Source organism: Cucurbita pepo, chromosome 3 (genome assembly GCF_057944985.1).
Source record: "Cucurbita pepo subsp. pepo isolate OVF chromosome 3, ASM5794498v1, whole genome shotgun sequence".
NCBI classification, from domain to species: Eukaryota; Viridiplantae; Streptophyta; class Magnoliopsida; order Cucurbitales; family Cucurbitaceae; genus Cucurbita; species Cucurbita pepo.
In genome coordinates this window covers 17746962-17773074 of record NC_141800.1, presented here as the reverse complement: position 1 = coordinate 17773074, position 26113 = coordinate 17746962, and the positions used below count along the sequence as shown (strand labels likewise).

Sequence of the window (26113 nt, the reverse complement as noted above, 5' to 3'; positions counted from 1 at the left end):
ATCCAATAGAAACCTCCCCTTAACAAACGCGTTTTAAATACCATGAGGATAGCAACGATACGTAATGCCGTGAGACTAGCAACGATACGTACTGAATTAAATCCGACAATATTTGCTAGCAGTGGATTTGGGTTGTTACAAATGGTATAAGAGCCAGTTACCGAATGGTGTACGAGTCCGTTAGGCCCAAAGGGGTGAATTATCTTAGGTTTTTGGATTTCTCAAAATTTCCTAACAAATAATAATATAATAAAACAAAAAAGGCTTGGGCTTCATTTTGTGATATGAATTGATGGTTACCCAAATTTGTTGGAACAGCCCACCCATGCCTTTGGGTCGGGCCGACGAAACGCCGTCGTTTTTGTCCCCATTTCATTTTTCTTGAGCGAAAAGACACCGCGAGATCTAAAGAAAACAAGCGAGAAAGCCATTAACCAGAGAGCAAGTTTTGTGGGTTTGCTTTGCTAAGTTCCGCTTCTCTCAAGACGCCTTCGCTTTTATCTGACCTATTCGCCATGACGAAGCAGCAAGCCAACTGGTCCCCTTACGACAACAATGGCGGGTACTTTCTCTTTCTCCCTCATTCTCTATGCAGTGTTTTGATGCTTTTATTATCTGTTCCGGTGATGAATCAGTGACGAACTTTGTACAGATCCTGTGTTGCGATTGCCGGTGCCGATTACTGTGTAATCGCCGCTGATACTCGGTTGTCTACGGGTTACAACATCCTCACTCGCGATTACTCCAAAATTTGTAAGCTGTATGTCAATCTCTTATCGAATTTAACTTTCTTCTGGAATTTGAATTCTTAAGCTTAGTCGAGTTTCGGAATATTTTTTCGAAATCTCTGGTTTGATGTTTCTTGTACTCTCCACGGATATTAGAAATGGATTCTTTCCCCCCTTATAGTAATCTTCTTTCCTCCTCCAAATCATACTTAGCTTCAGGTTTCTTTTATGTTTTCATGGTTAGTACTGAATTTGTAATGTAATTCAGGTGGCTAATATAACTAATGGTTTGATGTTTTGTATTCTCTTGTTATGTTATGCGATTGTTACATGATTTCTTCAATCTGGTCAAGAAAGGTTTCCTCATATTTTGTTATTGTATTTCATCTAATATCAAATCTCATTCATGTTAATTCCATGAAACATCATGCATTTTCGATTCTATGGTTGTGACATTACTAGTATACTCCACTCTTGTAAAAGCTCACTTATCCACATATGTTTACGTGTAACTTATGCACTTGTTCATGTTATGATTCTTGATGTTGCAGGGCTGACAAAGCAGTGATGGCCTCTTCTGGCTTTCAAGCTGATGTAAAAGCCTTACAAAAGGTTCTGGCGGCTAGACATTTGGTGAGACTTTCATTTTAATGAAGTTGATCTCTGTAATGCATATTAGCCAAATGCTATGCTTTAAAGCTTTCATTCACAAGGTTTTGAGTTTTTGATGCACCTGATTGTTCTTATTTTATGCGAGTTTGATAGTGTGTGGGTTACGATTTCAACCTGAATATTGATCTATTCAGTGATACGACTCCTTTTTGTTTTCGATGTCACAATGATGTTTCGATCTTACAATGGTTTTAGGAGTGAAGAGACTAGCAAGTTTTGCAATTTGCTTCTATTTTAATATGTGTTCCCTTTTCATGTTGGAGTTTTGATCCTAGTCTTTCACGCATAATCTAATTTTGTTCATAATGGAACCCCATTTTTCTTTTGAATTGAACTTTGTGGTGTAAATTTAGTACTTTGACTCTCAATTGCACGATTTTTGGGAGAAGCTGATGGACAAAGCGTTTTGTCAATTTCATTTTTAAAATTTATTATGTATTTTATAGACATAAGGTTTCGGGTTGGAGGATTATTTTGATGTCTCATATGCTACTTGCTCTACTTACAGACCTACCAACATCAACACAACAAGCAAATGAGCTGCCCTGCGATGGCTCAACTGCTCTCGAATACATTGTACTTCAAACGGTTCTTTCCTTATTATGCTTTTAATGTGTTGGGCGGACTTGATAATGAAGGTACGTGACTTCCCTGCTTGTCGTTCCAGTTTTATGCTTCCCTTTCCCATTAACTATAAAGTTATTCTCTTCTTGAAATAGGAAAGGGTTGTGTGTTCACCTATGATGCTGTTGGTTCTTATGAGAGAGTTGGATACAGTGCTCAGGGTTCTGGTTCGACCCTCATCACGCCCTTTTTAGATAACCAACTGAAATCTCCCAGCCCTCTATTATTGCCTGCACAGGTATGATCTCTTACCCTTCCTTGGGAGGAATGTTAATGGAAACGAGAAAAACAGAAATCGGTATCAATGGTTTTTCTTCCTCCTGGAAACTAAACGCTGACTGCTTGGCGAAAATATACCGAACCCAATAGATATCCAAACTGAACCAAATAGTTAGTATCATTATTATTTTAGTTTTATCCTTTCGATACGAACAAGAATAACGATAGAACCATTGGAGTAAGAAAACTGGAAATGCTCTATTAGGCATTATAGAAGGGAAAAGGTAACAAACTCGGACATTCGGAGAGCTCGATCTCTCTGAAAATACACTAGTCCTGTAATCTGTAAATATGAAGCATAGCCGAAAGGAGCCGATTCATCCCGAAACAGATAACACCAGATAGTTCCCTCTGCCCTCTTAACTTGTCTATTCTTCTCATGTTAGTCCGCCTCGTGCCCCCCTGCGTGTATGACGTTTACTTTGCCTATCTGGTAGTTCAAAATTCATACCAATCGCTCGAACTTGGCTGGGTTGAGTTGTTTTTCCTATTTTGGCATGCACTCCTATTTGGTATCTCTCTATCTCAATCAACAAATTATGATGAACAGGATTCTGCAACCCCTCTTTCAGAAGCTGAAGCAATTGACCTGGTGAAAACTGTTTTTGCATCTGCTACTGAGAGGGATATCTACACCGTAATTTTCTTCCACCATTTATATCCTTATTATGGGTATCTATGTAGGTTCCAATTCTGAAAATTTGTTTTTTTCAGGGTGACAAGCTCGAAATTGTCATTCTTAATGCTGATGGCATTCGTCGCGAATACCTGGACCTCCGAAAAGATTAGTATGGTGCTTGGCTCGATCGAATGTTGCTGCAACAACCGTATGAACTGCCCATCGACAGTACCCATACCCGTCCCCGTCCCCGTCCCGGTGATTATTGTATTGTGATATTTACGGATGGTTAAGTTTTAGCTTTTCATTGTAATATGACCTCTGTTGAACATGGGATTGTAAAATCTGCAGGGCTGTTGGCTGATGTTGATCGATCTCCCCTTTTCTAGAAGAGAACTTGAATTTAAATTTAAAATGCATAGAAAGTCAACTATTAATAGAAATTCAACCAGACCAATGGTTTTTTAAATTTTAGGTATTACATAGATAATAAGCTTAAACTTCATTAATTAAAAGTGTAATTTGTTCTAATTTTTTATAACAAAAATATAAATTAATGTATTTTGTGCTGGCTTTTTTATATTTTAATGAAGTTATGTATTTGTAGATTTTAAATACGGTGCAAAACTTGCTTTTAATTTTATCTTTATTATTTTGTAAAAATTATGACATAAATTCATTAAGTTGAATAAAATAAAGTTATTAATATATTCCATATTACTTGGATTTTTCTATCTCACCATATATATATATGTATATATATATTTTTCAATTTCATATCATATTTTATATTTCATTAGACGTATAATATAATTTTTTAAAACCATTTTTACAGTTAAAAAGATTATACCTAATTTATATAATCCGATGAAATGGAGGGCTTGGAGGGAAAATATTGGACACGTTCATTTAAAAAAAAAAAAAAAAGAAAAAGAAAATTAATTTTTTTTTCCTTTCACGATCATCTACTCCTTTTTTTCTTTCCCTCTTGTATTTATTCCGACTATAAATACAACGCATGCCAAATGCAGCGCACTAGTCTTTAATTACTAACCGCTTTAGTTCAAGCAGCGTCTCCTGCTGTTTCTTCTTCTCGTTGATGATCATGGACTTCGAAGCTCAGGCTCAGGTATCTTCTTTCTCTCTCTCTCGAGCGCGCGCGGTTTCTTGAAATCGTTTGATCTGAAGATGAAATAATTGTAGAGACGGATTCACTTTCTTTACTCGAAATCTTTAGGCAATGTAGTATAATGCTGATTATACTTCTGTTTTTGTCATTACAGAAAAGTTCGGACGATTCTTCAACGTATTAGCTGCTTGTTTATTCTTTCTGGCGGAGCTCCTGCTCGTGGCGTGTACGCTTTGCGTTGAATCTTAAAGGTCTTTCTTCTTCTCTGAGTTTACTGGAAAATTCATCTTCGATTTGAAGTGCAGAAGAATTTGAGTTTGATTTGTTGTAAAATACACGTTATCTTGTTTAGATCGATTTTTAGCGGATATGGAGATTGTGTTTGTAGTATAGAAGATTTGAGTTTGAAGTATAGAAGATTAGGAGTTTGATCCGTGTTAAACGCATAGTGACATTACTTAAATTGATTCTGAGCTGAAATGAAGGTTGTGATAGTAAATCAAACAAATGAAAGTTGTGGAACTTGATACTTTTGTTTACTGAAATGTTTTGCAACTGTTGCTTAGGGCTTTCTTACGAGTACAGAGCAGTAAACCTTGGGAGAGGAGAACAATTAACTCCAGGTAAACCTTGAGATTGACGTGTTTATGCGAATCGACAGAACCAAAAACTGCCTAACGAATTTTTTGCTTCTGAACTTCTGAATTGGCCAATGGCTTAGCAAATGCCTGTTCAGAAGATTTTGGATCCTCACGGATCTGAATATACTAGTCATCCTTCTTTTCTCCTGCTTCGTTTTGAACCTCTGTTTCTCTTACTCTCCTAAATTATGCTTGTAACACCGTCACACTTTTCTTCTTGTTATTGTTAAGTATCTGGAGAAGAAACATCCGCAGAAGGCGCTGCTGCCTTCTGATCTTCATCTAAAATCTCTTAATCTTCGTGTAAGATCAGTAATGGCTAGCTACGAATTGAGACGTTTAAAAGAGAGCTCTCTAGATCTATGAAAAATGTCCTCGCATTTAACTACTTGTTCCTACGGTGCTCCTACTGGCCTACAGTTCATTTTTAACGTGTGCTCTGAACTGCGGATTATCAAGTCCACCAACTGAATTTTAAAATCTTGAGGAACATTTTATTTTGCATCATATATATGTTATGAGATCCTACTTTCTATGTTTTGAGTCCATACGAGAATGATTAGCTTGCATCAATTAAATGATTAGCTTCAGTGTATAACCTGTTAATGCAAGAACGCTGTGAACTCTAGTGAAAATTGAGCAATAAAATCTGTGGTTTCTCATTCTCAGAGAAGGAAACCAAAAATTATAGCTCTGTGCCAATGAGAATTCACATATAATTTGGTCTGGTTATCTGTATATCATTATGCTGTTACTCTTATAAAAAACTATATGTTAATAGGGAAATCATGTTGCAGGTGGCAAGTATCGTCTGCTCAAGCATACCACCTATTATTACGTTTTTCTTCTTGTCTTTTTGTCATGTAGCCCCATTTATTTTTTACTTTTTGTCGTAATTATATATTACACTCGGTGTTGGCTTTTTCATTGACACGTAATAATTATTTAGAAACATAACGTAATTTGTGCCTAGTGTTTATTTTTCTTTTTTGGAAGTGAGGTTGAGAACTTAAGGCTCACACGAAACATATGAATTTTTGCCCTTCGTAGTGAATACTTTAAAACCATTTTGACAAAAATATTACATAGTTTGTTGATAGATTATCTGTCAATGAGAATTCACTTATAATTTAGTCGGATTATTTTTGTACCATTATGTTGATAGACTCATAAAAAATGATATGTTGATCGAGAAATCATGTTGTAGGTGTCAAGTATCGTTAGCTCAAGCAAACAACAAAGCCCGTCTAGCTCAGTTGGTAGAGCGCAAGGCTCTTAACCTTGTGGTCGTGGGTTCGAGCCCCACGGTGGGCGGTATGTTTTTCTTCTCGTCTTTTTGTCACGTAGCTCCATTTATTTTATACTTTTTGTCGTAATTATATATTACATTCGGTGTTGGCTTTTTCATTGACAAGTAATAATTGTTTAGAAACATAACGTAATTTGTGCTAGTATTTTTTTTTTTCTTTTTTGGGAGTGAGGTTGAGAACTTAAGGCTCACACGAAACATATGTATATTTGCCCTTTGTAGTGAATACTTTAAAACCATTTTGACAAAAATATTACATGGTTGATAGATTATCTGTCGATGAGAATTCACTTATAATTTAGTCGGATTATTTTTGTACCATTATGTTGATAGACTCATAAAAAATGATATGTTGATCGAGAAATCATGTTGTAGGTGCCAAGTATTGTTTGCTCAAGCAAATAACAAAGCCCGTCTAGCTCAGTTGGTAGAGCGCAAGGCTCTTAACCTTGTGGTTGTGGGTTTGAGCCCCACAGTGGGCGGTATGTTTTTCTTCTCGTCTTTTTGTCACGTAGCTCCATTTATTTTATACTTTTTGTCGTAATTATATATTACATTCGGTGTTGGCTTTTTCATTGACAAGTAATAATTGTTTAGAAACATAACGTAATTTGTGCTAGTATTTTTTTTTTTCTTTTTTGGAAGTGAGGTTGAGAACTTAAGGCTCACATGAAACATATGAATTTTTGCCTTTTGTAGGGAATACTTTAAGACCATTTTGATAAAAATATTACATGGTTGATAGATTATTTGTCAATGAGAATTCACTTATAATTTAGTCGGATTATTTTTGTACCATTATGTTGATAGACTCACATAAAAAATGATATGTTGATCGAGAAATCATATTGTAGGTGCCAAGTATCGTCAGCTCAAGCAACCAACAAGGCCTGTCTAGCTTAGTTGGTAGAGTGTAAGGCTCTTAACCTTGTGGTTGTGGGTTCGAGCCCCATGGTGGGCGGTGCATTTTTCTTCTTGTCTTTTTGTCATGTAGCTCCATTTATTTTTTACTTTTTGTCGTAATTATATATTACATTCGGTGTTGGCTTTTTCATTGACAAGTAACGTAATTTGTGCTGGTATTTTTTTTTTCTTTTTTGGAAGTGAGGTTGAGAACTTAAGGCTCACATGAAACATATGAATTTTTGCCCATTGTAGTGATTACTTTAAGACCATTTTGACAAAAATATTACATGGTTGATAGATTATTTGTCAATGAGAATTCACTTATAATTTAGTCGGATTATTTGTGTACCATTATGCAGGGCTCATATAGAAAATGATATATTGATCGGGAAATCATGTTGCAGGTGGCAAGTATCGTCAGCTTACGCATACAGCAAGGGCCATTTAGCTCAGTTAGTAGAGTGCAAGGCTCTTAACCTTGTGGTCGTGGGTTTGAACCCACAGTGGGCGTGTATTCTTTTCTTCTTTGTCTTTTTGTCATGTTATCCCACTGTTGGTGTACATTCTATTTATTACTTTTTGTTTACCCTTAGTAGTGAATACTTCAAAACCATCTTAACAAAAATATTACATGTTAGGTGATACAATATCTACCAACAAGACTTTACTTATAATTTAGTTGGGTTAGATATTACATGGTTAGGTGATACAATATCTACCGACCAGAATTTACTTATAATTTAGTCGGGTTAAATATTACATGGTTAGGTGATACAATATCTACCCACAAGAATTTACTTATAATTTAGTCGGGTTATTTGTGTATCATTTTATTGATAGGCTCATATAAAAAATGATATGTTGATCAGGAAATCATGTTGTATGTGCCAAGTATCGTCAGCTCAAGCATACAATTTGTTGTTAATCAGTCATTAATTATTATGATGGAATTGCTGTTAGATTGTATTTGTATTAGCTATGTTGCCTAATTGCCTATATTTCTAAAGTGAATCTAGTTCATGTTTATATACATTTTTTATCAGAAAACTATGGAGGAAAAATTTGGTCCAGAATAGCAACTACCATGAGCTCAGTCCAATCTACAGAAAGGTTTCAATGGTACGTTTGTGAAGTATTTTGGTGTTCATTGTAGTAATTATGCGTGAAAAACACACCGTTTAAGAAATATCGTGTAGAATAAAACCACTTATGCACTGACCCATTGTGTGAGGTGGCAAGTATAATGGTCCTCAATTTTGCATCGGTTGTGTATCACAGATCGTGAGAAACTGCTGAAGGATTTTTCTGGCCAATATGCTTTTGGAGATAAGTACATATGACATGGTATTATTTCTCACCTCCCAATTATTATCTCACTTTATTATCACCATGCATCACATTGATTAGAAAAAACTGTAACTCGACGTTGGGTTAAATTTTTTATTGCACTTCTCTGCAAAGATAATCCATCACTCGTGTAACAAATTTCTGCTGTTGGAAAATGCAGTTCCAAGTTTCCTACTTTAGCAAGGATTTATGGATCTTACAAGAAGTTGCGAGAATTCCTAGCCTCGTCACCAGATAAGCAACCCAACGCCCTTCTTTAGGTCGTTCGTCTCCTCATTGTACTATTAGACATTTCACATTTACTTGAACTTGGTATTATTTTACTTGCAAACATGGAGATGCTCAACTCATTCGTCATGGAGACTTAATTCATTGATGCTTCCCTGAAAATTTTCATACGGGATATTTTCTCCTGTCTATTTCTTTAACCATTTAATTTTCTACTTTTAGGTGTCTACAAGGCGGAGGCGCAAAAACATGTGATATCATTAACAGCTTCAAGTCGGTAGGGAATAAGGCTCTTCACCTTGAGATAGTGCGTTCCAACCCCATGGTGGGCAAAGGTAATTTTTTTCTTCTGTTTTTATGTTTTTCACAAAAGGTATTCTCAAAGCTTGGTAGGTTGATTACTAATCTCGATTATGTTTTTTTTTCCCCAAAAATGCAATTAGATTAGAAACAAATCTAGAAATAGATAAATTGGTTAAGATATGTATTTTTGAATAAAATGTCAAATAGCAATTCTACCCGTTTAGGTCCGTTGATCTTGCACAAGGCTCTCAACCTTGTGTATTCTATTCGGTTTTGACAATTTTTAGTACAAATAATAGTTATTTAGAAAAAGAAAGTAATTAGCCACGCCAAAAAATTCTCGGAATAAAAAGAAATCTATTCCAAGAAGAGGTTGAGATTTTTTTCTTTTTTGATTTAGGTTAAAGCTTCGAACACGTAATATTTAAAACCATTAGAATTAGTGTAGGCAGATTTGTTCTCGGTATTTGAAGAGAGTAGGCGATTGGATTCTATAAATTCTGAACATCCAATACAAAATTCTAGAAAATTACAGAGTGAATGATATATTCTTTAAACAACCACATTTTTTAGAAGTTTTGTGTGTGCCTTTTTTGTTTTGGCACTTGATTTCTGTGTCATTAGATATAACTTTATTATATATATATATATTGTGTTTTTGTAGCCGAGCAACTTCATTTTTTAGCAAATTTCTCCATTAATATAGTTGAGTGACGAAAACATTATATGAACTATTAATCAAAGTATTGGAGTAAAATTAATTTTAGGTTTGACCTTGTTGCTTTCCAACAAGGCCTGTCTAGCTCAGTTGGTAGAGTGCAAAGCTCTTAACCTTGTGGTCGTGAGTTTGAACCTCACGGTGGGCGTTATTATTTTTTCCTTTTGTCATGTCACGTGTTAGCTTTTTTATTGATACAATACTTGTCTAGAAATAATTTACCACGAAGAGGTTAGTGTTCTTTTTTTTTTCTTCTTTTTAGAAATTAGGTTGAAAACATATGACTTAAGACTTGAAACATATAAATTTTTGCCCTTTTAAGTAGTGAATACTTTAAAACCATTTTGTCAAAAATATTACATGACTAGATTATCTGATAGGTTGAATTGAATTGAGCTTAGTTTGCTTAGGCTATTTGGGTTATATCAACTTAGCTCTTCATAGATTGGACCCATTTTTCACAGATGCTTTAAATAGTTAAACACTACTCCTAATTCAATGTTTAGGTGATTGGCCCAAGCTAACTCAAATAAATTTAATTTAAATACAACATATTTAGATTAAATTGATCCTCAATATTATCTTACTAGATTTTTTAATAAATGAATTAGGTCAAAAAATAATCCCATGTAAAACCATATTTATTTGTTTAAAGGAAAAGATAGTCCTACTAACTGAACTTTACCATATTTTAATTTGTAAGCGTAGGGATCATATTAATTTTGTTTTTACAAAATGTCAAGATTAGATTATAGACATCATTGTACAATTTAGGATGTGAACTTTCTACCTCTCATCCGGTAATTATTCTAAAATTTAAATTCTCCAATTTTTTAAAAATAATTTTTATGCTTGTTTTAAACCCTTGTTTTTCTTTCTATTTTTAAAAATTCACTTGTTGAAAACATTCATCAATTTCTTCCAAGATTTAGTCACCATTTTTTTAAAAAGAAGAAAAAATGAGTTCACGCACTTTTGAAAATTTTTAAATAGAAAATTGACGATGTATTCAGCATCACTTGTTTTCATAAATGAAAGAAAGAACAAAAGTAAAATGACAATTTTGAAAGTAGATTACAAAAGAAAAAGGTTATCAAACAAACAAATTTTGAAGGTAATAAAAAAATCTAACACAAAGGGTCTAATGTTCTAAATTGTACATGACATCACAGAAATTAGCGTGAATAACGAAACTAAATATAATACATCGAGGAAATCATTAATGGATCTAATAACTAATATTTAACCAAACACAAACACACAAACACAAACATTTCGTTAATGAATTAGACCAAATGTACCTCAACTAGGTTCTAAAATAATTAAATTAGGTCCACAAATTTGCTCCAACTTAACCTGATTAATGCATACATAAATAGCACGAGCAAAGTTCATAGGCATCATTAATTTTTACACAGACAACAAAGTAATGTTGGTATGAGACGTGGCAAAATTCCTAAACCCTAAAACCCTAAATCACTTAGTTCCAGCATAAAACACAGAATAAAAAACAAACAAAAAAACAAAAGACAACCAAATCTTTTTAAAGTTGTTCAAATCAACCGTACCTTAACGCAAACGTCCGTAAACAAACAAATATCTCTTTTAACTAGTAATAATTTGAAATCTAAAACCCCTATTAATTTCCTCACTTTTTATGCATCCAAAAAGTTTTAGTTTCAAAAAGCTTCTCACGTTTGAAAGCGATAATGTTACCAAAACGCTCTATTGTTAAGACAAAGAGATCCAGTAATCTTACCTGTTAGATTCGGCGGCAGGTGTTGAAAATGTTGACTTCCGGTATGGAATTTAGACAAAACCCTTTTTCAACAAAACCACTCGACATACCAAATCAGGAGGCTCGTAGCCGAAGTTACTTTTTTATCTTAGCCAACAAATCCATTTCGTGCTTCAACTCAGCGAGGGTGCAGCCCATAGTTTTACTTTCTTGTCCACGCTCGCAGTAGCCAAAACCAATACATTTTTATCTCCTGTTCCAAAAGAAGCGATTAGATATTTTATTATATTGTTACGTCATTTTTTTATACAGATCAACCACTTCCCCTATAAAGTAAAATAGAAAGGCAAGGTTGAGTAATACATTTTTGGTGTGTGCCAAAAATGAATATATATTTTAAGTTGAATAAAATCCCAATTTTCTTTTCCACTCATGAAAACCACTTGACTAGAAAAAAAAATGAAAGACTACTGGGGCATACAAAAACGTGAAAATCCACAAAAATGAGCTATACTACAAGGAGTTCGAGTTGATTGAAACAGACCAACAAGAATAGTTACAAAAGCGCCTAGAATCGGAACAATGTTTTTTAGCTTTTTAAATTACAGATATGGTCAAAACCAGAATCGTTTCTTTTTTACTTTGTATTTTATTCTCCACTCATTACTTTAATTCCTATCATTTCAATTCAAGTCATGCTCACGTAATTTTTCTGTACAAACTTTTAACTAAATGACATAATACAATAATGTAGTTTTGAAAGAATCATCAAATTTTTATATATAATTTAATAAAAATAAAATTTGTCAAATTAAAAATAAAATCACAGATATCAAATTTTACTTTTTGGTTGTCGTTAATTTATATATATATATATATATATATATATATATATATATATATATATTAATTCTCTCGTTTTTATATTTGTCAAATTAATTTCTCTAATATTTCCCTATCTTAGAAAGCGAAATGAGATAATTAAGAAGAAATGGGACGAGGTTTTACCTGATGGAACAGGCTTAGGTGCCCACGATATCCATGTGATGTCACCTGCATTAGGAATTGAGAGTCAGTACTCGGTCAGCTGGAAGTTCAAATTTCCGAAGAAATGAACTACGTTAGGGTAAATAAAACTGACCTAATTCACAAGTTTTTAACTTAAATTCGACAATGCACTAAAGCCCGTGTACTATAGGCAGTTAAAAGATACACAATATTATCAATACAATGTTCTTAACTATATATCGAATTGTGCAAATCAAATAAGATAATCTCGTTAGGTTAGGGAAATTGTTAATGTACCCTATGGAGACACGGCAAATGTCATCCTGAGATACAAAAAAACGAAAATATAGAAACTAGAAAAAACTTAACCATGTATACAAAAACAACCCAACGAGGTGACCCAAAATGTTCGAACTAGCAAACACGTGGACTCGGATACAACCACTTGATTGATAAATAATGGGTCAGTATCCTAACAAGGGAAGTTAAGAGATCCAGGTTCTTTTAGATTGTCCTATTAACAAGAAGATGAGACCCAACGTAGTGTAATCACAATTCTCACTACAAAAAGTAGTCCTCTGATTCAGAATGTGTAACAGATTTTTTTAGGGGTAGTGTTTTAAATAAAATACTTTTTCATCTCCTAGTTTTAACGAAGAAAAGATGTGATATCCCACATCGGTTGGGAAGGAGAACGAAACACCCTTTATATGGGTGTGGAAACCTTTCCCTAACAAACGCATTTTAAAGCCTTGAGAGGAAGCCCGTAAGGGAAAGCCAAAGAGGACAATATCTGCTAGCGGTGGGTTTGGGCCATTACAAAAGATGTATATACAAGTATTGTTAAACACTTCCCAATGTGTCTATGAACACCGTAAAATTTTTGAAAAGTATTTTTTGTTAGTCGTATTGAGGAAAAGGTTTACTCTATAGATGATGCTAAGAAAAATTTTAACAGAAGTAATCTTGCTCTCAAGGGAGTAATTAATATTAATATAACCTATAAGCGGGGAAGAAAAGAAACGGTAATAATTTAAACTTATACATACCATCATGAGCTCTCTCAGCAGTGTCCAACACCTTTCCAGTCTCAACACATAGCCACTGCAGTGTGGAACCATGCGTTGTTGCTAGTATCTTCCCATCAGGGGATATATTGAGACGATCATAATGCAATGTAGCACCATTTGAATCATGTAATGGAATTGGAAACACCTTGAGAGTTTTTGGATCCTCATCGAGATGATATCGCACTTGAAAAACGAAAATTATGCAAAGGGAAAGATGCCAATTAGAAGTCGTGAAACAGAAAAAAAAATCAGCAATCAATCAAATGAAGTTTTAATCTGATTGGTAAAATAATATATAGTGTTACAGCATCACAGTTATAAATCAAACATTTACTTAATGGCTAGTTGCTAAATTTAAGCATTAATTTCTATTTTTACATGTTAGATGAGTGCTTTTTATTTATTTATTTTACAATTACATGAAGTTTTCAGGAAAGGGAAAGATGCCAATTAGAAGTGATAAAAACTAATTAGATGAAGGATATATCTAGCAAACACAATGCAATTTTAATAGAGACTAATTTTGTATTCACCAGGGGAAACCAATATTCATGTACTCTACTAATATTATCTTAGCTCCATCAGATGAAATGAGGCAAGGTGTTTACACATGAAAATTATAGATACCACTCTACATACCATTAATATTCCAAATTCTCATTGAACCATCCTTTGATGCAGTGATGATCTGCTCTGAGTTTGGGGTAAAACATAACCAAGTCACTGCACTCTGGACATTAGAAAGAACATATTAATTGAGAGGAAAGTTAAAATCGTCAAGAAGAAATTTTAAAGATGAGGAATCCTACAAAACGATTTTAGCATTTACCGAAAATCGAACGCAAACTCAAAAGTCAAAACATAGTAAGCACAACAGAAGCAGAATATTGTTGGCCCTCCATAAGAAGAAGATTTCATATGTATATTTTCATGTATCAAAGCTGTGCAAGTACCATAGTTGAAAAACCTTTTTTAACAAAATTAGGGTGGCTGGAATTATAGAAGAGTGATAAAACAAGAGTGGAAGCAGAACGATGAAAAAGGATACAGTCGTGCACGTTTTTGATAAGATCTAACCAACTAAATCACATCATGAATTTCACAAAATATCTAAACAACAACCTTGTGTCCTTTCAGCTGCATAACCCTCAAAACCTCCTTAACTGAACCATCTTTTGAGTAAACAACCTCCCATACCTGCCAAGATCAATATATTGACAAAAAAACATCAAAGAGTGGTCTTATTGATTGAATATATATGTACAATCAGGTATTTATAAAACAAGACCAATATTCTGATAGTAGTAACTTCTTTTCCCAGTAAAATTGAAATGACTTCAATACGTTATAATATACCATGAGCTAGAATGACTCTAAAACCAATTGCAGTTCATATTCACTTGTCTATCCTTTTTAAGGAGGTCATAACATATGATACTGGACTAGTACACATAAACAATGTCTCACTGCAAAGAAATGAATCTCGAGGCTGATCTTTGATAATGTTTGCTTTCAAAGAAAATTCTCAGTATTAAATATGCAAATGCCAGAACTAGTCACCTTCACATCTGCAGTAAAAGCAGCTGCCGCAATAAAACGCCCATTTGGTGACAAAGTAGCCATGGTATTTTTCAATTGATTAGTGTCAACATCACCCAGCAGCTTTCCCGTTTTTGCATGCCAGAGTCTGATATCAGTCCCTGAAATGTATTTTTCTTATATAAGTACTTCTAAGTTCTACTCGAGGCATAACTATGATAAAGAATGCAGTAAATTGTTGAGCAGATTCGTTCGCACATACAAGAAATCAATAAGATAGTTTTCACAACGAAGTTAAACATTTTGAATCATTTGATCATGATTCAACACATCGGCAGAATAATATTTTTAGAGATTCTATTAGTACTCATGAATACTATTGAAAATTAGAAAATCAGCCCTTATGTTGTTCCATAATTGATTGTATGACAAAAAAAAAAAAAAAACATTCAACAGTGAGTAGTAGATTTTAAATCTTCAAAAACAAATGGTTAAACAAACCATAGGGGTCTAATAAAAGAAAGTACAACATTGTTAACATGCCTTGCGCTTGATTGTTGTATGGTAGACATTATCATACCTTCTGAACAAGAAGCCACAATTGTACTCCCATCAGCACTACCATAACTAGCAGTTGCACCTACTAAGGTCAGAACAGATTTTTTATCGTGCACCTTGTGATTTTCCCACTTGATTTCAGGAAGAGGGAGCTTAGCTTGCTGTTTAGTTTCATCTGAAGCTTTGGGTTTCTCTTCTCCATACATGTACAAAGAAGAACCAGACAGACCTTGAGAGGATACAATGATAGAGGTTGCATTGTCACCAAATGCGACAGCAGTTGGATGACCTCCAGCAGGCAAATTAATTCGCAAAAACCTGCAGAAATATTAATGATGTATAAATAATAGATGAAAAACCATGATTAGCACTCAGATTTGAGAGATAGATTTACATACTTGAAGCTTTTACTTGATGCATCGTCCAGCTTAAATACCCTGATCACTCCATCACCACAGGCTGTTATAGGATGATATAAGACAATATCAATGAATAAAAAATGATAAAAAAAAATCTTTAACATATTATTCTGAAATGCATTTATACTAAACATTGATCAAACAGTGTATTAATTATGATAAAACTGTTAAATACAGAAATATTTTCATCTTAATGAATAGAGAATAAATACTTTCTACTTCCAGAAACTAAAAACGCCAATTGATATAAATTTGGATGCCACCATTTAGAAATCAATTCCCACACCAATTATTGCCAAGTTGAGAAATAACAAGAGGAAACAGAATACAGTATAGCTAAAACTTTGTCTAGAAAACAAAACCAATGTACAACAAACTAAGACAGAAGTTGCTTGTCATAGCTGAAAACATATTGGAAAAATAAGTCTCTAATTGGAGTATTAGGATGTAATAGCATAGGAAATTTTGTTAATAACAAGTGAGAAATGTGCTTTAAGAACAAGTGAGAAATGAAAATTTGCTATGAAATGGAGAAATGAGCATCAAATCAAAACAGAATGAAGTCTGACTTAAACTGTTAAGACTCTATATGTGAACGAACCCACAAAAATCCACTAAGATTCAAACACAGACCATTAGAACAGAAAAATACTTGGAACATGTTACGTACTAGAAAAAGAGAGCAGTAATAATTGAAATCACTAACTGATAAATATAGAAAACACATATCTTATCAAATGAAACACGTTGAATCCAGTAAATGGACTAGACAAGGATACACATGCAACCTTGAAATATTTAGTCTAATTAAAGGCTTGCATGGAAAATGATTCTACTGAGGGAATTTCAATTGAAAATTCTTCATCCGTGAGCATAAATAAAATGCAGACAGAGGCAAGATCCACATTCTGACATTCTTAATCAATGACAGCAAACGGTAATATTGTGTGAAAAACTGTTCGATATAGTAAGATAACCATGTTACCAGTCGCCAAACTACTTCCGTCTGAGGAGAAGCATAATCCAGTCACATAATCTCCATGACCTTTCAACGTATTCAAGTCCAACGGGTGATGTTTCTTGTTTTGATCCTATAAAAGAGGAAAAACCGAGTGTAAGAGAAATATCAAGGCTGTTCGATTCATCATGCAAAGAATATACGGAGTTGCAAATTTTCAATCCAAATACAACTAACTTCCTCAACAGATGATAATAGAATAAAAAAGAGAGCATGCCGACTGTCATGCACCTTCTGAATCTAAAAAGAGCAAATGTAAAAAGGAAACAGACGACGTTCATTGAACTCAATGCAGCACAAAGCTCGAGTAGTTCTTATGAAGCTATCGATGAATGTTTTACTGAAATGTTAGCAGAATATCGCGATGAACCAGTAACAAGCAAGAGGAATAACATTTTCAGCGAGGTTACGATGAAAAATCAGCAAATAATCATGATATGATTCTGATACATTTCTTTAAACAAAGAAGATACGACTCAAAAAGATTTAGATATCGATCATTTTAAACAATTAGCATGCATCCAGCGCAAGATTAACCACGGCGTATAATGAGATCATATTCGCGATAAGGACGATGATCGATGAAGAATGCAATCACTCCGGCTTAGTCTTAGCTTCGAAACTTAGCATAATATAAAGTAGCTAGACCTGTAATCTAAGCGAAAATTGTGCACCGAACAATACAGTACAAAATTGCGAGAATTCAGTTCTCGTTGTCTGCAGTTTCTCATGATCCAAACGTACCTTATCAGAGGAGTGAGAGTGAGGTTTGAAGTGAGACTTCTTAGTCTGAGACGGCTTTTGGTGCTTCTTCGGATCCGATGGAAGCTCTGGATGGGAAATGGTTTGGACTTCCGATCTTCGCTTGCAAAAGTAGCTTCTGAAGAAGACAGCGGCGATTATGGCACCGAGAATCACTGAAGCAATCGGAATTAGCAGCGCAGAATCCATTGGCAGATGCAGTGCGGCAACGAAGACGAAGAGGAAGACGAAGAAGAAGAAATTCACGGAGGACTATGGAAAAAGGGCGGTAAGAGTAAAGGCGGTCATATAAATAGAGGAAGGAAAATAGGAAATTGGTAAATTATTAGTCATAGGAAAATAAAATTAGACAAGTTATTTAAAATAAAATTTTAAAAAAAAAACTATTTTTTAGTTTATGTTTTCAAATTTGTGAGGTGTTGGACGATGAAATCTGCTAATTTAGGAAATGACGATGGTTTTATAATGAAAGAATACTTTCTTCATTAGTACGAGGCTCTCGGGGAGCCCAAAGCAAAGTCATTATAGCTTATGCTCAAAGTGGACAATATCATACATTGTGGAGAGTTGTGTTGATCTAACATGGTATCAGAGTCATGCCCTAAACTTAGTTGTGCCAATAAATTGGTAAATCCTCAAATGTCGAACAAATGACTCCAAAAAAAGAAAGAGTCGAGCCTCCTCCTCGAAGGCATAGTAAAAAATGACAAAGACTCCAAAAGAAAAAGAACTCAAGCCTCGATTAAGAGGAGGCGTACTTTGTTCGAGGGGGGAGGTGTTGGATGATGAAAGTCCCACATCGGCTAATTTAGTTCGACCTATAGAAAATATCATGAAAGAGGCGATCAAAATGGTAATCGATTCCATTTACGATCCTGAGTTTCCAGACACGTCGCACTTTCACTCAGGGTGAGCCCGCCACTCGACCCTAAGACGGATCAAAGAAGAGTGGGGAGCCTCTTGCTGATTTTTGAAATTCGACATCAGGAAGTGTTTCCACACCATTGACCGACATCAACTCATCTCAATCTTGAAGGAAGAGATCGACAATCTCAAGTTCTTTTACTCCATTCATAAAGTATTTTCCGTCAAACGACTCATAGAAAGTGAGAAGAGCCCTTAGTACTTCATCCCACACAGTGTATTACTATCAGCCCTACCAAGCAATATATTTAAACAGATGACAAGACGAGACCCATTTAGCTAATGGGGAGCCCGCTCCCTCCTCCATTTTCTATCCTGATCTCACGAGTTAAACGAACATCTTTAGGTCATCCTCCATTTTCTATCCCGACCTCATGGGTTAAACAGATATCTTTAGTTCACTGTACTATCAAAACTTAAATTGACGGGATTGATTTTAATTATATAAAAAACTTCAACCGCAGAACATGGATGCAGCTAACAATTGTTTCTTCTTTGAACAAGGAAACTCCTCATTGATATAATATCATCTACTCAAAGTTCGATATCACTCTCTCTTACAGATATTTCTACGATAAAAAAAAGACAATTTCAGAAATAAAATAATAAATTATTTTAGAGAAAAGGCATTAAAACAAGTCGAATCTTTGTTCTCTAAGGTCCATAAATTCTGTAACAACTAATACTTCCAACGCTTAAGCAATATAAAATAAGCGATCCATTGAATATGTACAGCCAATAATTATATATATTATATAATTTTATTCATCATTTCTCTCAAAATAACGTGTATTGCACGAAATATTAACTTTTTTTTTTCTTATTCATATTAAAAATAAATGGCTTATAATTTAAGCATTAATGGGAACCCAAGTAAAATTTGATGGTTAAGTATATATTTTTTTAAGTGGTAGGTTCAAAGTCTCAATTTTAGTATAATTATATTATAAATTAAATATATAAAATAATATTTATTTATAAAAAATCGTTTTTTTTATCTTTAATTTTTACTCTTAAATTTTAATTTGATCCAATTACACTTTTAGTCCAAAAATATTACAAATTTTACTTTTTTTTTTCTTTTTTATTATTTTATAAAATTACAAAACAAATTAAAGTATACTAAAATCCTGCTTTTCTGGATATTTCTCAATGTCTCGACCATTCACGAAAGGTGAGAAGTAGATGAATAATCATCCGCTTTCGGAAGAAATTGAAGAATTTCTCGAAAATCCTACAAAATCCCTTCGTTCTTAATTCTCTAACAGATGGTCAAAATTCTATATGGGTTCGAATTTTATTGAGAGGTTGACTAGATATCAGAAATTGTTGAAGAAAGAACCAGAGGTTGAGTTTAAAAAATATTAAAAAGAATGAAAATTATAATTAATGGTGAAATTCCATGAGGAGAATTAGGGAATAAAAAATTATTGACGTAATTTTATATTGGTTTTGGGAAGAAAAGAAAGGGCAGTTTTGTTGGGTTTGTTTTAATTTTCTAGAACATGATGCAAATTGCAAATGTTTTAATGTCATAGCTGACCTAACAGCTGATCCGTTCATTCCATATAAGAGCAAGGCTCCCAACTACTCATTTAAAAGAAAAACGTTTACTACTCAACTTTTATTTTATTTTGGTTATTTATTTAATCTATAAATTCTAAAGTATTTAATATTTTTTTTTTCACGCGCCGCATCTACCTAATCTTGACGTGAGACCAGCTCAAGCCGTCTATCAACAATCAACGGGTTCGGGATTTGTCCCGCCCTCAGAGCCAATCCTTTATTTCGAAGTTATGAATCCATTTTGCCGACTTCCCTCATCTACATTGTTCCATCGATCTGAGGCTGTTCGCCTTGGAGACCTGATGCGGTTAGGAGTACGATCGGACGTTGCCCTCTACACACCCCTCCTGCGCACCCATCCTACAATTCCCCGCTCATCCCTTAAAAATTTTAACATCAATTAATTAATTAAATTTAAATTTAAATTTTATATAGAATGAAATTATAAATTCTCAAAATTTTAAAAAAATATTGGAAAAGAATCTATTATATACAAATTAAAATTTGGGATTAAAAATGGAACGTATTTTTAAAATTTTTAAATATATATATATTTTGTACATGAAAGCAAATTTACTATGTAAAATAATTATTTTAATTTTAAAAATTTGAAAGTTTGACCACATTGGGTAAGAAATTTGTTAAAAGAAAAATCAAAGTAACCATCAAATATTTGATTTTTAAAATTTAAGATTAAAGTGGATGATTTTCAAGTTTATAAAAAAAAAAAAAAAATTACAAAAAAAAAAAAAAGAAAAAAAAAAGAAAAAAAAAAAGCTAACCTGAAAAAGAAAAATATTATTATTTTTTATTTTTGCTTTTTTTCTTCGTTTTTTCGCCGTGGAATCCAGAGCCCATCCCAACTTCTCCTCTGTCAAAATGCCGAGAAAACGATACGCTAAATTCGATCCCTTCGCTCTTAAATTTGCAGTCTCCACGAAAGAGATCCACTGAGAAACACGAAAATCTTCTGATTTTCAACTGACTTTCATTTTTTGTTTCCCTTTTGTTTTTGCCCCAAACCTGGAGGAGCGCAGCTGATTTTCGGGACCTCTCGGATCACGACGAGGGCTCGGTCGGAGTCGCCGCCGGAACCGGCAGCGTTTCGGCTTCGAGAATTTTCCGGCGAGTTGTTTAGCCTTATTTTCCCGAGTTATGCATAGATCTGGACCGGCGATGGCTTGGAATGTCTTCAAGTTCTGTACGGCCTTGCGAGGTCTCGGTTCGATCATGATCCTTCTGGTTCTTGGGGTTGTCGGCGTCACCTATTACGCCGTCGTTTTGACGAACTACGGCCCCGCCCTCTACGACGGTGGCCTCGATTCTCTCATTGCTCTCGCCGTTTTGATCTCCTTCCATGGTTTGGTAAGTGCTTCGTATTTGGCTTCGTTTCTTTAAAGATTTTCATTCGTATTTCTCTGTTTGGAATTTATCATTACCTGATTGTTGTTCTTGTGCTGCTATATAAATAACATAGCGCCTTGTTTGGCTTGTTTTCTGTCGTCTTTTCCACTTTAACAATCTCTGTCGTACTGAATTTTACTGTCAATTTGTCCTTATTTATCTCACATTCTCTTAGTTAATATTTGATAAAGTGGAGTTTTATTTGTAGGGTAAAGATCAAATTCATCTTTCTATTATATATAAATTGCTTTCCTGTGGAAATTGGAACAGCTTTTGCTCATAAATCATTGAATTTTTTTAGTTTCTTCGTTTGTTCTGTGGATTGTAATTTAGATTTTGGTAATAGTTTAGGTTTTTCGTTTGATTTTTTTCGTGTTCGGAATTCGATTGAGGTTATAATAGAGCTGAGAAAATTTGAAGGTAAATGTATTTGATGTTATGCAGTTGGTGATGCTGTTATGGAGTTACTTTTCTGTTGTTTTGACTGATCCGGGTAGTGTGGCGCCCAATTGGAGACCTGCTGTCGATGAAGAACAAACAGAAGGCGACCCGTTGAATACAATGGAGTTTAGTGTTTTGCACCCCGAGCTATCGAATCAAAGAATACGATATTGTCGAAAATGCAATCACCTGAAACCACCACGCTGCCATCACTGTTCTGTTTGTGAGTAGCGCTCGCTTTTGGTACTTCATACGTTTCTGTTAAATTATTGTATGTTGTTGCCTGTTTGGATGTGAAATTTTACGTTCTTCTTTTCTTTGTTCAGGTGGGCGATGCGTGCTGAAGATGGACCATCACTGCGTGTGGGTCGTTAATTGTGTAGGAGCTCTGAATTACAAATACTTCCTTTTGTTTCTGGTATGTTTGTCTACTTCATATGGCTGGGCAGTGCTATTTCATTATTAATTTGCTAAGATAATCGGATACGAGCCTTATTCGTGAACCATTGGACATTAGGACTATTACAATGCTAGAAAGCGACTATTGGTTCGAATACAATAAGATGTTAATTTCTCGAGGATTTTGTACGAGTTGGCTTTGGGCTACTGTATCATATTTCTATCTCTTAACAAATTATAAAACACGGTGTGAAGTCTGATCCGACAACTGCATTTCTTCTATTAACGAAATGTTCTTAAAGCTCCTCGAAGATCATGATTTTACAATTTTGTAGTATATGAAAAGGTCGAGTGTTCTGTTTTCCACGGGCGTGGCTACTGGTCGATTTCTCTTGATATCTCGAAAGAATGAATTGTTAAATTATTATGACCATTTCTTAATCTTTCATCTATTCCCTTGCAGCTGTACACATTTCTAGAGACGAGCGTTGTGACTTTGTCGTTGTTACCGCACTTTATTGCATTCTTCAGTGAAGGAGAGATACCTGGAACACCCAGTACCCTCGCTACGACCTTTATCGCCTTCGGTAAGCTTAACGAGCATTCACTTAACTTTCACCCATTCGACGAGTTTATGACTATTGCTTCTTCGTTCAGTCTTGAATCTCGCATTTACGTTGAGTGTTATGGGGTTCCTAATCATGCACATATCTCTGGTGGCTGCAAATACTACAACAATTGAGGTATTGTCTTTCATACACTTAGTTATGGCCAGAAAATATCTGAAAATCGAAATGCCGTCACAGGCTAGCTAGCAAGACGTCGTTGTGGATCTGTTTTAGAGATTACGTTTCTGCTTTAGTTTCCAAAACCGTTTTCGGATCTTTATTTTTGTGCCCGATTTTGGATGGCAAAAGAATTTTAGTTGTTCATGAATATGTCATCCATAAAAGCAAAGTAAAGAAAGTAAGAAGACTCGTCTTTAGAAAGTATCGATAAAACAACAGTGCACGAGCTCTTTATAGTTTTGGGATGGTTGAGCTCCGAAGTTTTTCCTAGCATGTTAGTTGTATGTCGAAATCGAGAAGATTTGAACACATTTGAATGCTAATGAAAGTTTTTGTTTTCCCAGGCTTATGAGAAAAAAACGACTCCTAAATGGCGGTACGACCTTGGTCGGAGAAGAAACTTTGAACAGGTTCGTTAAATATTGTGAGGATAAGAATCCATAAGAAAGTATATAACAAAGTTTGTATTGTGCAAGCTTAATTGCTAACAATCTGATGTAGGTTTTTGGGATGGACAAGCGCTACTGGTTGATCCCAGCTTATTCAGAAGAAGATTTGCGACGGATGCCAGCGCTTCAAGGTCTCGAGTACCCATCGAAGCCCGAGTTAGAATCCCAGGAGTTCTAGTAAGCTCTCAAACGAACCCAGCAACTTTGTCGTCGTGCAAGGAAATTATAGAGTCCCCAACCAAACCGAACACAATCCTTAGCCATCTCTCTAAAGTTACATCTTGATCTTACTGCTAATTCTAGCTCAATTACATTCTCGTCCCCCTTGGCTGAGGGATAGGAAGAACGGCGTCGTATAATGACGCCGACCGATCGATGTGCGTAATGTGAACAAGTTTTAAAGTAGTAGGGTTAGCTCGAGTTCGTTACTTGTTCTAAAATAACATATTTTTGGGACGGTCAGAGAACCTCAGGATATCATCAATGGGTACATAGCAACATTTCCAAGTGTGTTAGATTCTTTTTCCCATAACCCTTTGTTTTAGTCGGGATATCTGGTTTTGCTCTTTTTCGAAGTTGTAAGCATTCCGTTCGGGTCACCAATCCCCGAAAAAGAAAAAAAAAGTCAAATTACCATCTTAAACTCGATCGATCGGATCCTTTATTCTGCTATTATTGAACTAAAAAAACATTTCATTCATCTTTTAGGTCTTTATATTTATATTTATTATGATTAAAGTTTCATGATAAGTAGTGGATTGGACCCTGACCCCAAAATTGTTGCAAGGGAAATTTTCATATTTTCATATATACCCTCAGACAACTATCATATTAAATTTGACCCTTGAACTTTACCCTTATTAAATAGGTCCCAAGGAGCAAATGAAAAAAAAAAAAAAAAAAAAAACCTATAATTATCGAATCTGGTCCCCATACTAATTACCTACTATTTTGCCCATTAATTCCTACTAATTAATTAGCTGTTAGATTTAGAACACGTTTAAATCTTGTTAGGGAAGGAACGTTGAGTTTTAATTTTAGATACCAAAATTTAAAACTTTATGTTCTGTATTTAATAAGTGTAATTTTGTATAGTTTGTATTTAAATTTGTATAACCTATGGTTGAATATAAACTGCACGGTCACAATAAAATTAAGTTTTTTTTTTTTTTCTTCTTTTCTTTTCTTTTCAGTTCAACAATTAGAAAGGTGCAACTTTTGTTGTCATCATCTCGACATATCCAATCACAATTTTTTATAATGATGAGACACTGACTGCTCAAATCTCCTCTACGTACTTCGATCTCGATGGCTCATAAGAGACGATGCAGAGATGGTATCTGCCATTGTGGCTAGCAATACTGATAAGGTTGACGCTAGTTGCTATCAGATCGTCGTACGACGGGAAAGTGCACTTCTTTGTAACCTTTTGTTTTAGTCCAGATATTCTAGGCAATTTTTCGAGTATTGCTCAATTAATTGGTATAAAAGTTTGAATCTAATTATTTCAATTTCAAAACCTTGAACACATGTAATTTACATTATTTGTATAATAAAAAAAAGGAAAAAAGAAGGCAAATAAATATCTCTCTCCACTTCGCCACGCTTTCATGGTCGTTAAGGATCTCATTCACGAAACACGTGTTCCTCCCCTGACCGTAAATCAACATGTTTGATCCAACGGCCACCATTCGCCGCCGAGTTCGAACTTCCACCGGCGCTTCCAATATGAGCAATTTCCAACCCCCGTCCCACCGGCAAAAAAATAGACTTAACGACACGTGTCCCTTTTCGAAGCACCCCTTGCCATCTAAACCCCAACACCTTTCGTTCCCATGCATTTTTACATACCAAAACTGCCCCTCTTTCACTCGCCCTCACAACCCTCAAAACCCTAGCAAAATCCTTCCCCCTACAATCCGCCACAAGAAAATCCACCCCCTCCACCTCCGCCGCCACCGCCTCAGCGTCTCCAATCACAATTTCCGGCAGCGACGACACTCCGCCCTCCCGCATCGCCTCCACGTACTTCAATCTCGACCGTTCGTCGGCAACGATGCAGAGATGACGTCCACCGGTGTGGCCAGCGGCGATGGCGAGGCCGACGCTCGTGGCTACCGGACCTCCGTACGACCAAGTCTCGACGATGAGTTTTGCGTTCCAGCCGGCGGCCATGGCGGAGAGAAGTTCCGCGACGCCGAATTCGCTGTAAATCTCGCACTACAGCAAAAAGGTAACGAAATTTATTCGTTTTTTTTTTTAAAAAAAATCGCATAAGGATTATATGATTGATGAACAAATGAATTGAACTTACTGATTTGACTGTGTCGATATACGCTTTGGAAGCTCTCTCCGGCGACCAAACAAGCTTCATAATTTCTCAGCCTTTTTTTTTTTTTTAGGCTTTTATTTTCATATAATATATATAGAGAGAGATGGAGAGAAAAAGGGGCGTTTCGATAATGGGAGTTGACATTTGCACTAAGCATATGAATATTGGATAGGCAATAAACCTGAGATTATTCTT

General features: G+C 34.9%; 4 protein-coding genes, 1 long non-coding RNA gene and 4 other non-coding genes across 10 annotated transcripts; 7 read left to right on the top strand and 2 right to left on the bottom strand.

The window, feature by feature from the left end:
- The first annotated feature begins 400 nt into the window (after nucleotides 1–400).
- Nucleotides 401–3286, top strand: LOC111790667 (proteasome subunit beta type-1). Its single transcript, XM_023671666.2, has 7 exons — nucleotides 401–562; nucleotides 653–760; nucleotides 1280–1361; nucleotides 1909–2038; nucleotides 2120–2262; nucleotides 2854–2940; nucleotides 3018–3286. The coding sequence occupies exons 1-7, from the start codon at nucleotides 516–518 to the stop codon at nucleotides 3090–3092; spliced, it is 672 nt and encodes a 223-aa protein (XP_023527434.1). The 5' UTR covers nucleotides 401–515; the 3' UTR covers nucleotides 3093–3286.
- Nucleotides 3287–3934: 648 nt separating this feature from the next.
- LOC111790668 (uncharacterized) lies at nucleotides 3935–9448 on the top strand. 2 transcript variants are annotated; one of them, XR_015420242.1, is made up of 11 exons: nucleotides 3935–4051; nucleotides 4206–4302; nucleotides 4618–4674; nucleotides 5900–6006; nucleotides 6377–6483; nucleotides 6856–6914; nucleotides 7312–7418; nucleotides 7951–8026; nucleotides 8186–8251; nucleotides 8415–8514; nucleotides 8705–9448. It is a non-coding gene; the product is annotated as an uncharacterized LOC111790668 (long non-coding RNA). The 2 variants fall into 2 exon arrangements; XR_015420241.1 differs by having other exon boundaries at nucleotides 7267–7418.
- On the top strand, nucleotides 5934–6006 carry TRNAK-CUU (transfer RNA lysine (anticodon CUU)). The gene has a single exon. It is a non-coding gene; the product is annotated as a tRNA-Lys (tRNA).
- Nucleotides 6411–6483, top strand: TRNAK-CUU (transfer RNA lysine (anticodon CUU)). The gene has a single exon. It is a non-coding gene; the product is annotated as a tRNA-Lys (tRNA).
- TRNAK-CUU (transfer RNA lysine (anticodon CUU)) lies at nucleotides 6890–6962 on the top strand. The gene has a single exon. It is a non-coding gene; the product is annotated as a tRNA-Lys (tRNA).
- A 130-nt stretch (nucleotides 9449–9578) lies between the features above and the next one.
- On the top strand, nucleotides 9579–9651 carry TRNAK-CUU (transfer RNA lysine (anticodon CUU)). Its single transcript has one exon. It is a non-coding gene; the product is annotated as a tRNA-Lys (tRNA).
- A 902-nt stretch (nucleotides 9652–10553) lies between these two features.
- LOC111791813 (uncharacterized) lies at nucleotides 10554–17882 on the bottom strand. The gene is made up of 10 exons (XM_023673296.2): nucleotides 17598–17882; nucleotides 16821–16926; nucleotides 15815–15875; nucleotides 15439–15734; nucleotides 14880–15019; nucleotides 14442–14516; nucleotides 13959–14049; nucleotides 13299–13502; nucleotides 12250–12294; nucleotides 10554–11494 (listed from the first exon to the last, which is right to left on the bottom strand). The coding sequence occupies exons 1-10, from the start codon at nucleotides 17802–17804 to the stop codon at nucleotides 11415–11417; spliced, it is 1305 nt and encodes a 434-aa protein (XP_023529064.2). The 5' UTR covers nucleotides 17805–17882; the 3' UTR covers nucleotides 10554–11414.
- A 3044-nt stretch (nucleotides 17883–20926) lies between these two features.
- Nucleotides 20927–24093, top strand: LOC111789650 (putative protein S-acyltransferase 14). The gene is made up of 7 exons (XM_023670287.2): nucleotides 20927–21470; nucleotides 21954–22173; nucleotides 22277–22368; nucleotides 22813–22936; nucleotides 23007–23092; nucleotides 23482–23547; nucleotides 23639–24093. The coding sequence occupies exons 1-7, from the start codon at nucleotides 21261–21263 to the stop codon at nucleotides 23762–23764; spliced, it is 924 nt and encodes a 307-aa protein (XP_023526055.1). The 5' UTR covers nucleotides 20927–21260; the 3' UTR covers nucleotides 23765–24093.
- Nucleotides 24094–25072: 979 nt separating this feature from the next.
- LOC111791547 (uncharacterized) lies at nucleotides 25073–26047 on the bottom strand. The gene is made up of 2 exons (XM_023672932.2): nucleotides 25901–26047; nucleotides 25073–25806 (listed from the first exon to the last, which is right to left on the bottom strand). Exons 1-2 carry the CDS (start codon nucleotides 25958–25960, stop codon nucleotides 25213–25215), a joined length of 654 nt encoding a protein of 217 aa, XP_023528700.2. The 5' UTR covers nucleotides 25961–26047; the 3' UTR covers nucleotides 25073–25212.
- Between the last annotated feature and the right edge of the window lie 66 nt (nucleotides 26048–26113).

Excerpts from the sequence above, each read along its gene's own strand:
- LOC111790667 (XM_023671666.2), top strand. The coding sequence starts at position 516 with ATGACGAAGCAGCAAGCCAACTGGTCCCCTTACGACAACAATGGCGG. Across the intron at positions 1,362-1,908 it reads TTCTGGCGGCTAGACATTTG|ACCTACCAACATCAACACAA; the intron begins GTGAGACTTTCA and ends CTCTACTTACAG. Across the intron at positions 2,941-3,017 it reads CTGAGAGGGATATCTACACC|GGTGACAAGCTCGAAATTGT; the intron begins GTAATTTTCTTC and ends TGTTTTTTTCAG.
- LOC111791813 (XM_023673296.2), bottom strand. The coding sequence starts at position 17,804 with ATGGATTCTGCGCTGCTAATTCCGATTGCTTCAGTGATTCTCGGTGCC. Across the intron at positions 15,020-15,438 it reads TGTGGCTTCTTGTTCAGAAG|GGACTGATATCAGACTCTGG; the intron begins GTATGATAATGT and ends AATACATTTCAG. Across the intron at positions 14,050-14,441 it reads TGCAGCTGAAAGGACACAAG|AGTGCAGTGACTTGGTTATG; the intron begins GTTGTTGTTTAG and ends TCTAATGTCCAG.
- LOC111789650 (XM_023670287.2), top strand. The coding sequence starts at position 21,261 with ATGCATAGATCTGGACCGGCGATGGCTTGGAATGTCTTCAAGTTCTGT. Across the intron at positions 22,174-22,276 it reads CTGCCATCACTGTTCTGTTT|GTGGGCGATGCGTGCTGAAG; the intron begins GTGAGTAGCGCT and ends TTCTTTGTTCAG. Across the intron at positions 23,548-23,638 it reads GGAGAAGAAACTTTGAACAG|GTTTTTGGGATGGACAAGCG; the intron begins GTTCGTTAAATA and ends AATCTGATGTAG.
- LOC111791547 (XM_023672932.2), bottom strand. The coding sequence starts at position 25,960 with ATGAAGCTTGTTTGGTCGCCGGAGAGAGCTTCCAAAGCGTATATCGAC. Across the intron at positions 25,807-25,900 it reads ATATCGACACAGTCAAATCA|TGCGAGATTTACAGCGAATT; the intron begins GTAAGTTCAATT and ends TTTTTGCTGTAG.